This window comes from Hippocampus bargibanti, linkage group LG09 (assembly GCF_051943395.1).
Source record: "Hippocampus bargibanti isolate YZ-2025 linkage group LG09, ASM5194339v1, whole genome shotgun sequence".
In the NCBI taxonomy this organism is placed as follows: domain Eukaryota; kingdom Metazoa; phylum Chordata; class Actinopteri; order Syngnathiformes; family Syngnathidae; genus Hippocampus; species Hippocampus bargibanti.
Genome location: NC_142742.1, coordinates 4801521 through 4818085, shown reverse-complemented (window position 1 = coordinate 4818085; position 16565 = coordinate 4801521). Strand labels below are relative to the sequence as shown.

Below are 16565 nucleotides of genomic sequence, written 5' to 3'. Positions count from 1 at the left end.
ATGAATATTTCCACAATAAATAAAAAATACGGCTCCCTCTGGAGACTGTTTGTCCCCATCGCATTAAACACAATTGCTTGACCCCTAAGGTGTCCCGAGCCTCCACTTATTACTCCGTGCATTTGAGCGCGGTCAGCCCCATCTCTTGTTCTCACCGCGTCATCATTACATTACACAGACTGTGGTCTGCCGAGCTGATCTAATGTAGAGAACATTGAAAGTGGCTAGTCACTTACTTAGTTGATGGGTCCTCGAAGAGCTGGATGGTGCGGAAAGGAGTGTTTGACAAGAGAAGGGGTGGGAGGAGGGGTTAAAGGATATAGGTTAAACATGATAATGGAAATACAGCGTGTGATAGTGCCCCGATCCCCTTGAGCAAGCTGTCATTCAAAACACTTTAATTCATTTCTTTACCTTGTCACCTTCCTCCCACCTCCTTCTCCATCGCCATCACACATGAGGCAATAACATAATGGAAAGTGTGCGTCAACAACTTTGGGGTCGGTAAAAAGATTTTTTTTTCTGTGAATGTCTGTCAAGGCGGCACATAATAGTCAAGATCCGCCAACTCGGGCATCTCACCGTTGCCAGAATAGACTGAAAGAGGCATTTTGGAAAGGCAGCATTTGAATAAATGGAGCTTTTGTATTGTTAAGCAGTATCATTAAGATGTCACAGTGACAGCCATTGCAAGGGAGTTAATGAGGGTTCCCATGTAATGTAGAATTTTTAATATTTTATGCTGTTTTAATTGTCTTAGTTGCTGCTTAATGGTTTGTGCAGACACTCCCCAACTTACGAACGACATACGTTCCGAACGGTCGTTCGTAAGGTGAATTCGTTCGTAAGTTGATTCAATGCTAAATTTTGGAATGTATGTTTATGGCTTATATAAGTATAGCTGGTTCCCTTGCTTGTCTTTCCATTTCAAATTGAACTAGTGCGTGTTATTTGTGGAGCCTGATTGATGGGAATTTTAACCTTGCAGTCTACACTCTGCCTTTGAAACGATCAAAGAACGAGTCCAAATTTCACTATTTTCTATCCATTTTGTCACTCTCTCTCTCCGTCGTCTGCCTGTCCCTTTAATGTTTAAATTTTTGTCCAATCACGTGGCTTTAACCGACGACTGGGGGCGGGGAATAGAGGACCAAAACAAGCCGGCTGCCATTTTCTTTTCGAAGAACGGGCTCGTTCGCGAACGACACAACTGTGTGTATCCCGAAAAATAGTTCCTATGACAAGGTAAAATGTTCATAAATTTAATATTCGTAAACCGAAAAGTTTGTAAGCCAAGGGGTTTGTGAACCGAGGTATTACTGTAACTGATTCTGTTTCATTTTGGACTTCCTACTGTCCCGTAAAGTTTTTCCTCTCCGTCCTATAAGAGGTCAAACAAATATGCCTCTTTTTACGTCCTCTTCCAAGACGAATGCACATATAATTACAAAGTATATCACGCACGCAACCCCGACATCGAGTTTAATGGCTGCCTGGTTTCTTTGTGAAGCTGCCGTCCTGGCCTTAATCTTCCCCCGCCCCGCAGGTGACATCTTAATAACTCAGGCCTTTTCCATCCATGTATAAGTGAGTCAACCCGGATGCGGAGGTAAGGAGGAGTTGAATGAATTTGACAATTAGTAACAGGAGTTAATGACTGCATGAGGCTAAGTACCCTAAGTACCCCGATGGACATGGCTGAAGGACCAAGGCTTCCATTGCTTAAGGCACATCGATCTTTTTTGTGCACGATGGAGAGGACAGGGAGTGTTAGCCTTTGTTTCGTATAGTCGCTTCCGAAAAGGGCTCGCTGCAGGGTTGTGCGGTTCAGGTTTGAATGAGTCCAGCTCGAGGCATGTGTGGGTGGGTCTTGGACCTAGCGACATGTGAATCCGCCTTGTACGAAGTGGCAAATGTGACATGGAAATGGGACGTCTCCGCCACCGGTCATGTAATGACGAGGTCAAAGCCCATCAGACGGTTAGCCTGATCGTGATGATTATTTATTGGATTGGATTGGATTTACCTTTATTAGTCTTGCAGTGGAGAAATTTACATTTCACAGCAGCAAAGTGATGAAAGGAAGAGGAGAGGAAAGAAAGAAGTAGAAAAACAAAATACAGGAGCTGTTGGAAAGGCAGCCACTCTCGCAGTGCCATCCTGAAGTAAAAAAAATAAAAAAATTAAACAAAAACAAAATAATATGACAATACAAAGACACAGAGTCATTCATTCTTAAGCACTTTCTGTACCCTCTGTTCCATGTAGCAGTTCTACATGAAAGAAGATGGAGTAAAAGCATCCTTTTCACCAGTGGATCTGGGACGTCATGATGGAATGTGCACGTCTGCTACAAGCTAAATGTTGAAAGCAAACACGAAGCTCGAGCATTCAATGACAAAAGGAGATTGTTTCACCTCCTGTCCCATGTCTATCCGTTTCAATTCCAAGCCGCAACAATTCCACAAACGCATCGAAGCTCCTCTCTTCTCATCGTTGGCTACTTAAGCCATGCATCCATCCAGCCGTAGACTGTCCAACAGCTACCAACCTTTCTGCTGAACAAAGCGGGGCTGTGAAGATTGATTGACCTTATGGATCGACCTTGTCTTTTGATCAGATTTTCTTTTCTTTTTGCTGTTTGCAGTATTCCCCTGAAGAATGAAGCCCCTTCTTCCCCCAATTGGACCAATGATGATGATTCACTCGATACAGAACCAACCTCGATCACCTATATTCTTCTATTTGTCCTTCCTCATCCCAATCCGTGCCTCTTAATTGGCCTCTTTAGGAAGTGGCAGTTGCATTTAGGCAAAAAGGTTGTCATTGCATTAGAAGAGAGCGCCGGCCGGCCCTGAGGCTTACCTCGAATTACACGAGGGTGCCTGCAGCCCCCCCTTAGCCGCCAAGCCGGGTCTGAAACGCTATCAGTCCAACTTAATTACTATCACTGATCATTGGAATTGACTGCAATGCTTTTTTTCCCCCACAACAGAAGGATATTAAAGCTTACTGAAGGCTTCAGGCCAGGGGTCTTGAACCTTTTTCGAGCATAAATGCTTATGTGGATAACCTGGGAATTTCCCATCATCCTCTCCGCGGGTAGCCGCAACTACGTCACCAGCAATATTCAACGGTTTCCTTCATGGTATTGATCATTGCAAATTAGAATCACGGCAGAAGCTTTTCTCTTCACAAAGGTGAATCCTTCGGTCCATTCAATCTGAAGTGTACGATACTAGTCATTTTTTTGACTCATCAGGCTTACTTTAAAGGGCCGTTTACCTGTTTCAACATGAACGGCCATATTCAATCAACATTGCACTTTCCGCCAACTGCCTCTGAAAAATAGCAAATAAACAATATATAAAAAACAATATATACAGTAAAGTCTCGTTATATCGATATTCAAGGGAGTCCGAAAAATATCGATATAACCGGGACTATCGATATATCCGACCCTGTTTGCATGTAATTTCCCCCGCGCGTGCATAGAAATAGTATCGATATAACCGGGACTATCGATATATCCGATATCGATATAACGAGACTTTACTGTATTTAGTTTTACCGGCAAGCCAGATGCAATCATTAAAAGAGCCGTTGTATGGCTCGTGAGCCATAGGTTCCCAACCCCTGATTTAGGCTTGAAAATACAGTAAAGTCTCGTTATATCGATATCAGATATATCGATAGTCCCGGTTATATCGATACTTTTCTATGCACGCACGGAGAAAATTACATGCAAACAGGGTCGGATATATCGATAGTCCCGGTTATATCGATATTTTTTCGGACTCCCTTGAATATCGATATAACGAGACTTTACTGTATTTCGACCCGAGATCACACAATCCTTGTTTTTAACTTGGACACCGTATTGTAGTTTGTGTCAAAACACTTTTACACACACACAATGGTGTGGCTATCTTTCCTTTTTTTCTTTTAAATCTGATTAGCAGTTAGCAGGCATGCCTCCTTGCAGTTGTTTGTTTGTGTATATGTATGTGTGTGTGTGTGTGTGTGTGTGTGTGTGTGTGTGTGTGTGTGTGTGTGTGTGTGTGTGTGTGTGTGTGTGTGTGTGTGTGTGTTGGTTTGTGTGCAACGCAGCACAGCATCAAGCCCCAGGCAGGGCATGGATTTCATTTAGGAAAGTATCAAAGGTTTACACGCTGCTCGCTTTAATCAGCATGTTTATCAGGCAGAGAAAAATTGCAGGAAGCAAGCGCGGGCGGGCGAATGGGAGGCAGGGAGGGAGGCGCAGGGAGGGAGGAGGACGACGACCCGCCAGGGTTATCTTAAGGACCAGTAGCCAGGGAAATTGATAATGTCTACAAGGTAATTTACTGGAGGCCGTTCCATCCGCCGCGCTCCGGCCTGGCATTCTAATTACAGCGCTTGTAATGTTCTAATGAATCTGCAGGTGTGTGTCGGGGGGAGCTGCACCGCTGCGCCCTAGTTTGTGTTTGGATGCTGTTTGCGTGGCTTTGGGTTTTAACCTGTTCCTGTTCATCATCCCCCACAGTCGTACAGTATACAGTGATAACTCAGTTTACGGACCAATTGGCTCATGAACTTTTTGGTTTACGAACGTTTAATTGATGAAAATTTTATCTTGGCATACGAACAATTTTTCGGGACACACACGGAGCTGCCACAATAAGTGGTGTGTCGTTCGCGAACGAGCCCGTTCTCCTAAAAGAAAATGGCAGCCGGCTTGTTTTGGTCCTCCATTCACCGCCCCCAGTCGTCGGTTAAAGCCACGTGATTGGTCAAGAACGCAGCAGTGAGGGGAGGTGGTTTAAACATTAAAGACACAGGCAGACGACAGAGAGTGACAAAATGGAAAGAAAACAGTGAGATTTGGACTCGTTTCAACTTTGATAGTTCAAAGGCAGAGTGTAGACTGCAAGGTTAAATTTCCCGTCAATCAGGCTCCAGAAATAACACGCACTAGTTCAATTTGAAATGGAAAGACAAGCATGGGAACCAGCTATTCATGATGTTTCTAGTGTGTCTGTTGCAATATCACAACTTCCAAGATGTACAACCCAGAGTTCCTTGAGACACTATGAAAAAGCTATCCATTCCAGAAAGCATCATCGACCATTACAAAGGTAAATAAAACGACTTTAATATACAGTACAGTTTATTTCTTTAATTATAATACCGTAGCACATTTATTATACATAAAATAAGGTAGATTTTGTGTAGTTTTAAGGCTTGGAAGATTATAAAATAGAAATTTTTGTTTTACGGGGACCTGGGAATGGATTATTCTCATTTTAATGGTTTCCTATGGGAAATTAATTTTTGAGATACACACTTTTCGCCTTATACACTCTGTCTTGGAACCAATTAAGTTCGTAAGCCAAGGTATACTGTAGATTTGCCTTTATTAGTCTCGCACTGGAGACTAATAATTTATTAATAAATAAAATAATAATAAATAATAATAATAATAATAATAATAATAATAATAATAATATATTTAATTTCTAAGCGTCTTTTAAAACTCTTAACTCTTTTTTTTCTGAAAAGAAGTTTTCTTACGCTGAATTTAATGTTGATGTAACCTCAAAACTCAATATCCGCCACCATTTCAAGGTCAGATAACTCCAGACCCATATAACTTAGAATTAACTCTTTTTTTCTGATGAAAGATTCATGCTGCATTGACCACGAATTTCGGGTTAACTCTTTTCACAACAGCATCCACTGTAAAGATAAGAAGGTGTTTGATCACAATAAATGGCTTCTATTTGTAAAGCCGTCCATTTATGTATTTTTTGCACACAAAATTTTTCAAGCAAGTGAAATTGAAGCGAACTCGTCATACGCACGTGGACTCCTAGCTGTATAAATAAATCCATCTCTAGGGAGAGTAGGCTGAACCACGGTGACTTTGATATGAGCAAAATGTAAACATCCTGACAGTGAATGGAAAGACTTGCCGTGAGTGCGTGTGCATGTCACCGTGTGTTTGTGTGTATGGCCCGGCTCAGATTAGAAACACCATTGTCGGTTGAGCAAACAGTGTCCAACCCCCCCGCGGGACGCAAACGTCATTCATTGCCTTTACGGAACGTAACGCGTATATTGTCGAAAATGGAGTAGAGGGGAGGTAGGGGGGAGCTTTGTATTTGAAGGTTTCTTCATTCTCTCCACAGGAAAAGGAGGGTGTTGACGCTGTGTCTGTGGGAGCCATTCTCTCTGATTACCAAAGAGTCCGTGTTGAAAATGTGTATGTTTCACAACACACACACACACACATTTTCAGATTGGTGCCATTTTTTTTCTGTCTTTCAAAGTAGCCGCGGTGGAGTCAATCACACTTTCCGAGGTTTCTTTACCAAGCGTTCTCGCAAACCTGCAAGATTTGGCCCCAAAGTTTTAATATGATGGAATACATTTTTATCAATTTGAAGGAGCTGAAAATGTTATGCCAATATTATTTCAGTGTGCATCTGTTTGGCTGTGTGTATACGTGTGTGTCTTTGTGTGTGTATGTGTCTGCGTGAGTCTGTATGGCTATTTTTGGGAAGACCATTTTGATTTTATACCATACATAGTGAGGATATTTTTGATAAATGAGGACTTTTCGGTCAGTCCTCAGTTTTTCATTGAAACAGGAATGTGTGTATATCTGTGTGTATCTTTTTTTGAATGTGTGTGTTTCTGTGTGAGTTTGTATGGCTATTTTTGTGAGGACCACTATGATTTCATACCATACGTAATGAGGGCATTTTTGACAAGTGAGAACTTTTTGGTCGGTCCTTAATTTTTTTTAGTGAAACAGGAATGTGTGTATCTGTGCGTGCGCGTGTGTGTTTGCGTGTGTCTTTCTGTGTGAGTTTGGCTATTTTTGTAGGGACTACTATGCTTTTATATGATACGTAGTGAGGACATTTTTAACAGGTGAGGACTTTTTGGTCGGTCCTCACAAGTTTTTCATTTAAAACAGGATTGCATGTGTGTGTGTGTCACAAAATTATATCTGTTTCAAACTTTGTTTAGCTATACTCGTTTCATATCTATAATGCGTAAATATTTTTACAATATTTTTTAAGTCATAAAAGGCAATGCAAACTATCAATGAGTCTGAATCTGTTTTTCTTGCATGTTTTTTTTTTTCACAAAAATTACTTATTTAACTCTTCAGCTCTGCAACTTTTGACACTTTTACCCCCGCCCCCTCCTCGCCAGGTGTTTGCGTCTTGGTTTGCAGCCTCTGGCCTATCTGTGGCGACGCGACCAGGAGTCACTACTCTCTGAGATGATATCATATGACGTCCACGCTATACTCATCAAAGTCGCCGCCTTCGGTGAGTCAGCCTTCCCTTTTCACTCCCCACCTCCACTCCTTCAACCCTCCCGCACTGCAATCCCTTCAACCCCTCTGGAGGCTTTCTGAAGCAGTCGCGGGAATCGAAGAATTTCGATCAGCATCTGATAGGACGAGGGGCGAAGAAAGCAGAGGAAGGCAGAATAATGGCCTTCATCGCCAATCTGTAGCTTAGCGCTGGTACCCCAGAGGCAAAGGTATTGAAGCAGAGAACAATATGAGGAGATAAGGAGCGGCAGGAGGGAGGAAGGGGGCCTACCCGATTGTGTTTGGCTGGCTGGCAGCTGAGAAGTCATCACAGGTGATGGCCAACCTCCTCGCCGTTTAGCCCGTCGATAAACGGCACGTGCGCCTCGTCGCGCTGCGGTAACACCCCCTTTCCACACTTGGGTGATAAAAAAAAACTAGTGAGCTCTCATTTACGTCCCTCAACCGATTTCGCGTTGAGGTAAATGCGCTGTAATCGGTGCTTTACCCGCCTGTTTTTGGGAGCCTGAGGGCGAGAACATGAGTGACTAACCGGAAGATGTTCAGGAAAGCAAAAAAATACTAAGAACTTTTCTTGGGTGTTCAAATGTTCACTTTTGTCAAAGTGGCGGCGCGTGTAGGGATTCCTGAGCTTTATGTTGAGATATGATCATTTCACCAAATTTAACTCATTCACTGCCATTGCTGAATTGATTCGGGAATTGAAAAGCATGACGTGGAGCGCCATTCCGGAATTTGTTCGGGTTTTGGTTTTTATTGCGATAAAATGCTTGTCAGACCTTGGCAATGTTTTCCCATGTGTTCCCAATGTTTTTGTTTCAAGGGAGACGTCCCTTTCGTGTGTGTGTGTGTTTTCTCACTCTCTCTCTGTTGTCTGCCTGTCTCTTTAATGTTTAACACCCCCCCCCCCACACACTGCTGCGTTCTTGACCAATTACGTGGCTTTAACCGAAGACGCCATTTTGTTTTTTGGAGAACGGCCTCACGCTCTCTCTCTCTCTGTCTGTAACTCCACCCCCTCACTGCTGCGTTGTTGACCAATCACGTGGCTTTAACCGAGGACTGGGGGCGGGGAATAGAGGACCAAAACAGTGGCCACCATTTTCTTGGTAGGAGAATGAGCTCATTGTGGCAGCTCCGTTTGTATCCCGAAAAATAGTTTGGATGCCAAGGTAAAATTTTCATAAATGTAACGTTCGTCAACCGAAACGTTTGTAAGCCAAGGGCTTTATAAACCGAGGTATCACTGTATTCTTATTCTTATTCTTATTCTTATTCTTATTCTTATTCTTATTCTTATTATTCTTATTAGTAGTAGTATTATTATTATTAGATGGATCTGGAGTTATATTAGCTTGAAATGAGGGTGGCTGTACAAAACACAATGCAATACATACATATTGGTTTATATAGCGATTTAACAACAGATGAAGCTGGAACAAAGCATGAACATGGAAAAAGGGAAATGCTGCCCCCTTGTGGAAAGGCAAAAAAAACATTGCCAGAGGCCGTGGCCAGCGCTTTATAGGTACCCACGCATGAAAAAAAAAGTCATTTCATCGAATGCACTTTGAGAAAAAAAAAGCCACACCTTAACTCAACTCTAAACAAAACTTAACCCAAAACCAAACCCTTCACATTTTTGCCCAGATTATAATTAGAAAGAAACATCACCTCGGGTCTTTTTTTTCCCTTTTTTTGTGGCGAGGCCTCCCACTATATTGCTGTTTTGCGTGTGGGTGTGTGTGACTGTGTTTTGGCTACAAAAAAAAGTGAAAAGATCTTATCGGATCTCTCCTGACTCTTCGCTCATCCCGCGGCACAAGTCATTAGAAAGGCGACTGTTAAACTCTTCTAATTGCAGTTTTTAGTGGGAGCAGGTCTGGGCAGTCACATTTTTCAGGGATTGTGACAGCACAACAGCATACATGGTGGCCTATGCGCGCGTGTGTGTGTGTGTGTGTGTGTGTGTGTGTGTGTGTGTGTGTGTGTGTGTGTGTGTGTGTGCGTGTGCGTGTGTGTGTGCGTGTGCGTGTGTTTGTGTGTGTTTGTGTGTGTGTGTGTGCGCAAGACAGAAAAGGACAGCGGTTTGAAGGGATTTCAAAAAAAGAAGAAAATGCGGAGGTCAAAGTTTAAGTCTCCTTGTGAAATGACAGCTAAAACGGCTTATGATTTTTCTGTCAAAATAATAAGACAAAATGTGTCCCTTGGCAAGTCAATAAAGATTAATATTCCACCGCTTTGCTTCCGCGGAAGATAGGTGCAAATTAAAAGTGAGTGGATAAAGGAAAGTATCTTTATTTTATTTTTTTTCAAGGGAGGATAAAGCTTGATGACAAATCCCCGTTTGTGAAAAGACAGCTGTCCAAATGCGGGATAATCCTTGAAGTGAATTCTCCGCAAGTTTGAAATCTGGGTTGATGGCAAAGTTAATACCATGTAACAAGAGAAAAGTATCAGTAAAAGTAAAAAAAATAAAAATAAAAAAATCCACTGGTCAATGACTGAAGTTGAATGTAAATAAAGCAACGCCATATTCAAATAAAACCAATTAGCGCTTATCAACAATTCTGTGAGCAACAAATGTCGGAGCGTTTTTCAATTTCTCTTATGTCTTAATATCCTCTGTCTGTAAAGTGTCCTTTAGAGATTTGAAAGGCGCTTATAAATGAAATGTATTATTATTTTTAATTTTACTAAACATTGTAAAATTTACATTAACTCATTCATTGCAAATCCCAAATGTATTCGGGAATTGAATATTCCCAAATAATTCCCGAATTTGTTCGGGTTTTGGTCTTTCTTGCGGGGGTGCCGATAAAGCGCTGGTCAGAACTCTTGCAAGGGTTTTCCCTTCCACAAGGGGGCAGCATTTGCCTTTTGTCTATGTTAGCGCTTTGTTACAGCTTCAGCTGTTGTTAAAGCGCTATATAAACCAATATGCATCTATTGCATTGAATTTTGGCCATCCGCCCTCATTTCAAGCTCAGATAACTCCAGACACATATAATTTAAGAATTAACTTTTTTTTTTTTTTATTAATGGAAGAAGACAGTCTATGGTTTCTTACGCTGCATTGGGAGTTTTATGTAGTCCTAAACGTCAATATTCTGTGGGTCCTGGAATTTGAGTGAAAATGACAAAAACCCTTGCACTGGAGTGGACACATTTTTGTACTTGTCTGGCAGTGAATTAGTTTTTTGTTGTTTTTTTTTCCAGAGAAAATCTGCTGTTGAACTGTAGTCATGCTAAGAGTCACAATAACACAGCATTTAAACACAGGAAAATAATGTTTTTTTTATTAATTGTAAACTTTTAAACAAAGTCGCGCTAATTCGGTCCAGAGAAAAACTTTCTTTGTGTTGTCGTTGATCATTACTCATCACTAAAAAGCTTTAGTTCTGTGAAGTTGCATCGTTAGCTCTAACTGCTTGCCAGTTTCCTTTCGCGTGTTGAATTAAAAGCCCGAAGATGGCAGATAGCATCTTAGCTAAACCGAGCCTCGCTCTGAGAGCGCTATCGCAGACATCCACTGGCTTTTTCCTCGCAATCTGGTGACAGCTCGGCTTTAATCCCCTCCGCCTCCGCCGCGCAAATTACATTCGGAACGTGTGGCAATTTAGGACCACTAAATGGATGGAATGGACGTCCCGCCCTCCCTTGTCAGTGAGCACTTTGAAAACAACACTCCAAAAAACAATAGCCCTTCGCTATGTCCTCACATTTTTTTTTTGCGAAGGGGGAACACCTAAAAAGGAACTGAGGCAAATGATGGCAAGCCTAAAGTTTCATAGAAAATCTGTCAGAGTCTTTATCAGGAATTTTGTGCCCGCAAGGAATTATGAAAAGCGGAAAATGTCTTCGGATGAAATCTTGTCAAAGAGAGAAAGTTACTGACAAGAAGCGATGCTAAATCCAAATAACATTTTAATAATACAGTAAAGTCTCGTTATATCGATATTCAAGGGAGTCCGAAAAAATATCGATATAACCGGGACTATCGATATATCCGACCCTGTTTGCATGTAATTTTCTCCGTGCGTGCATAGAAATAGTATCGATATAACCGGGACTATCGATATATCCGATATCGATATAACGAGACTTTACTGTACGTTAATCATACGGTTGGTTGATCATCGGTTAATCGTGTTGCGGTATAACACAATACACTGCTACTACCTCTATGACATTAATTGGTCCTGGAAAAAAAAAACTTTTTTTGTTTCCTAACTGACATAAGAAAAACGTTTTATAGCATCTAAAATAGCCAAAACAAATGCAGTCAAATGCAAAACATTGATAAAAATGACTTAAAGTGTGTAAAAAGTACTTCCGTTTGAAACCGGAAGTGGCCAGTTTCAGAAGGTCCCGCCCCCATGTTCTTGGTGTCACGGCAAGACGTCTTGGCTTGCTCGAGAATCAAAACAATGGCTTCAGATTCGGAGAAGATGCTTTCTTGTTACTCATACAGTTATGAATATGATTCAAATAGTTCTGAAGAGGAAAGCATACATGTTTGCAATCGATTAAATAATTTATTCCGTGCCATTTTGAGGCAACATTGGGGGGAAATGTATCACCAAAAAAGCGGCAGAAAATGGCGACCAAGCTAAGTGTGAGGAATTAATCAGCCCGTTTCCACAGGCTGATAAATTCCTTACATGGAGCTTGGTCGCCCTCTTCTGGCTCTTTTTGTTGTAACATGATGTTTTCAGACCAAATATGTACAGCAAAATACATTGACGTGATGGTAGGACCGCTACAATGCGTCTTTTTTACAGTCAGGGGCGGTGCTTTAGTGACGTCACGTACGGACTCGTCACCAACTCAAAAACAAGACTTCCGGAATATTCAGCGCGAGTCTTAAAACGTAAAATATAGCTATATGCGGTTGAATCTTTGTAAAATACGCTCAGTAGAAGTCATTTGAAGCCATTTTACAAATTATGGACACAACTTGTCCGGAGACGTCGGTTGTCCTTTAAGAGCCGCAAAGTTAATGAAACTATCACCAAAAGAGAAGAAAGTGTCATCCTCTCCGCAATTTGGAGCCAATTATGAAGATTTTGTGAAAAGACATGACTAATTCTAGAGGATATTTAAAAGGCATTGAATTTTAATGCCTCCCTCCTTATTACCTTTGCGGCGGGGTTAAGATGAGAGGATGTTTGAGATTAGAAATTCTCACTCTAATTAAGAGTACGGGTCCCCCGGGATGACAATAAGGATGTCTATCGTCATGCCCCCTTTCTTTTGAACCCTCCCCGTGTGTTGGACCATCGTGAGATGCAGCTAGGATTAAGATGAACCCCAAATCTCGCCTTCACATCTCCCTACGGGTGGGCTCGCGCCGACTGGCACTTTAACCTTTGAGCTTGTCAGGCCACGAGGGAAAAGATATTCTCACATTACGATTAACTTTGCTTCTTTAATTAGACACGTCGGCGTGGTGTCGAGCATCCCGCCCCCCCTCCCCCACCACCATGCGGCGGGGCGAAAAGGTTTTACGGCCATCTTGATGATCATTAAGGGCGGGTCAGCCATTTGTTAAAGATCACGTCAATCAATTAAGAAAGGTTTTCAGTCGCGGTGGGAAATCATTTTTACTCTTGTGATGTATGGAATCATTGTTTTCAGATAGGAACGATTAATTGCATTTGGCACTAAAGTAATACTACTACTACTACTACTACTACTACTACTACTACTAATAATAATAATAATAATAATAATACATTTCATTTATAAGCGCCTTTCAAAACTGTCACTTCACAGTTACAGGATAAGTTTTTCTGTGGGTGAGCAGCGGCAGCCACACGCGCCAGCGTACACTGAACCCGGAATAACTGAAATGAATAAAAAGCTAGCTAATAATAATAATTATTATTATTATAATCATAATCATAAACATCATAATCTTAATCATAATCATAATAATAATATACAGTAAAGTCTCGTTATATCGATATTCAAGGGAGTCCGAAAAAATATCGATATAACCGGGACTATCGATATATCCGACCCTGTTTGCATGTAATTTTCTCCGTGCGTGCATAGAAATAGTATCGATATAACCGGGACTATCGATATATCCGATATCGATATAACGAGACTTTACTGTATTTAATTTTAAGCTCCTTTCAAAGCTCTCAAGGACACTTTACAGTCACAGACAAGCATAGGTACTGCAATCAATAAAATACAATCACAAATAGAATACAATAAATAAAATACAATTATAAATAGAAACAAGAGAAAGTGTGTACCGGACAATTTGTGTCCGGTAGAACACGCTGCACTAGGATCATCATAAAAAAATTGCAAAGACGCACTATAAAGTTATATTTGGGTTACTGTCTAGACAGTTAATGGCGACGGGGGATGAAGTTGATTTAGTCTGCTGGATTTAGTGCGCATGGATTGGTAACTGGAAAAGGTGATGGGCAGGGTGCGGAGGGTCCTTGTTTTGATTCTCGCAGTGGCAGATAGGTGAAAAATAAGAATTTCTAATCCCATCATTGTCTATTGATGGTGGTGACTGACTCACCCGCCAAAATACAAGGTGACACAGGGGACAAGCGCAACATTCCTACCAAGGAGCCTCGATTAGCTTGTAAGCTAGCTGGTAGCTAATGCCTCTCAAAACCGCATGGATAGCCCCAGGAAGTATATTCCAGCTACCGCAGACTTGAAAACAAATTGCTTTGGAGGCTCAAACATGTCGGGATGTGTCGGCATGAGAAAAATGCGACATGAAGTGGTATTTAACCCTTTCACGCACCCTGAAACTTGATCACACGATAAGCTGTCCACTGTAGGAACCGCTCTCCCTGAAAGGGTTCATTGAGAGTTGAATTTATTTGGGAATTGAAAATATGAATTTGTTCGGGTATTGTTTTTTTCATGTGTGGGTACCTAACTCCATATGTATCAATGTATAACTCCATATATATATATATATATATATATATATATATATATATATATATATATATATATATATATATATATATATATATATATATATATATAATGATTATAATAATACATTTCATTTCCAAGCGCTTTCAAAACTCAAGGTCACAGGATAAGTTTTTTTCTGTGGGTGAGCAGCGGCAGCCACACGCACCAGTGTTCACTGGTGCGTGTAATTTAATTTAAATATATAGCAAGCTAGCTAGCTACTGAATATATAGCTAATAGCTAGCGAATAGATAGCTAACAGCTAACGAATAAATAGCTATTAGCTAGCGAATAGATAGCTAATAACTAGTGAACAGATAGCTGATAGCCATCAAATAGGTAGATATTAGCCAGCGAATAGCTAATAGCTAGACATTCACCAGCTAGTGAATAGACCTTTTTTTCTGATGAAAGAAGAAAGTCTAAGGTTTCTACCACTGTATTAAATTTTTAAAATTTTTATGTAGTCCTAAAACTAAATATTGTGTGGGTCCTGGAATTCAAGTGACATTGACAAAAACCCTGGCACTGAAGAGGATGCATTTTTGCATGTCTGGCAGCGAATGAGTTAAACGGCCAGATGCTCTTTGTAGATTTTGCTGCGTGTTTACGTCTGCCATCTTGAATCAGTCATCCATGATTCTTTCGCACCATCTGTGCGTTAGGCCTGGATCCCGACAAGCACCTGGGAAAATCTCTGGCTGAAATGGCACCCTACCTGAAACAGGTAACGAACCCTTTTGGATCCTCTCAATGGTCATGTTATGCACAGTGATACCTCGGTTTTCGACCATAATCCGTTTCAGAAACCTTTTCGAAAACCGATTTGTTCAAAAACTGAAACAGCACTTTGTACACAGCACAATGTAAAAAATCTTAATCCGTTCAAAGTCTAGAAAACAACTTTTTCACTATTTCATCGCATAAACTGGATAAAAACGTAATAATAGAGTAGGTCATGTGTAAAATTCTATAAAAACAAACTTTTATTTTCACCAATTTTTAACATCAACATTAACATCTGTACATAAAAATCTCTATCTTTCTGTCACGGGGCGTGTTGGCACCTATCCCAGCTGCCTTTGGGCAAACACAGGGCACACTAACTTTTCAAACCATCATCTGCTTGCTTTAAAATCATACTATTCAGGAGATCTTACCCAAATATGTCAGCATTTTCGCAAGAATAAAACAACAACAATATTAATGCATCGGTCACAATGAGACAATGAGGAAGACGTGACATATAAGGAAGTGACGTATAAGGAAGCACAGGGTAGTCAAGTGATGCATTCAGATGCACTCAGTTTGATTGAGAACCAAATTTCGGTTGTATACCGTTTTTGGTTGAAAACCAAATGGGATGAGAACCGAGACGTTCGAAAACCGAGGTTTGACTGTACTTGCAAGAACTGATAAGGGTAATTTTAAGGGATATTATATTCAACATTATCCTTTTTTGTATGAATTGTTCTATTTATGTGTTGCTATATATACTTGCCATATGTGTTTTACAAACAGTAGATTGTAAGATATACTGGTGAATATATGAAAACCAACCACAATGTTGTTCTTTAGCATACAGCTTATTTATGAAATTTAATTTTTTGGTTTTCCGTAGCTTTCCCAGAAATACGGCGTCCATATTTGCGGAGAAGGTGGAGAATATGAAACCTTTACCCTAGATTGCCCCCTCTTCAAAAAGAGGCTCGTCATGTGAGTATTACAGTTCAGAAATTCTATTTTGCAGTGCCATTATTGTTTGATAAATTTTGAGGGAGACTTAGGGCGGCAAGAAAATGGAGTACTGTAGAAATGTCGAGACTGTGGAGTGTGATTCTCCACATGTTCAGGCATAAAATGACTCGTTGGCTAGGTCGTAAATAGTCAAGAGGTCTCTGGCAAGAGATTCCATTTATTCAAAAGGAGATTAAGGGCAGCAAAAACAAAGTGGGGACTTTGGAGTCAATTCTGAAGCATCCAGAGCCAAGGCACAACTGACCAAGTACTAGAAAAACCAGGTCACCGCAGTATAGAGGCACATTTTCAAATGAGACTAAGGGCATCAATGAAATGGGATGTTACATCAAAGCAGACACTATGGACTCAATATCATACTGACATCATGATGGCAATTCTGCTCCAAATACGACTGACCAGCAGTTGCCCTGGTAAGGAGACACACTTTATGTAAGGGGAGCCTGAGGGCGGCTGCTGCAGCGAAGTAGAGATTCTGGTCGCCAACGCAGATTAGAGGATGATGATA

At 40.9% G+C, this 16565-nt stretch overlaps 1 protein-coding gene across 2 annotated transcripts in view; it reads left to right on the top strand.

Annotated features, from left to right (window-relative positions):
* The window catches only part of dph6 (diphthamine biosynthesis 6), a 78082-nt gene that overhangs the window by 13670 nt on the left and 47847 nt on the right, over positions 1–16565 (top strand). For both annotated transcript variants that reach the window (XM_089004999.1, XM_089004997.1), the window contains exons 4-7: positions 6171–6244; positions 7207–7325; positions 14965–15026; positions 15921–16015. In XM_089004999.1, the coding sequence (XP_088861125.1) occupies positions 6171–6244; positions 7207–7325; positions 14965–15026; positions 15921–16015 (350 nt within the window). The remainder of the gene's footprint in view (positions 1–6170; positions 6245–7206; positions 7326–14964; positions 15027–15920; positions 16016–16565) is intronic.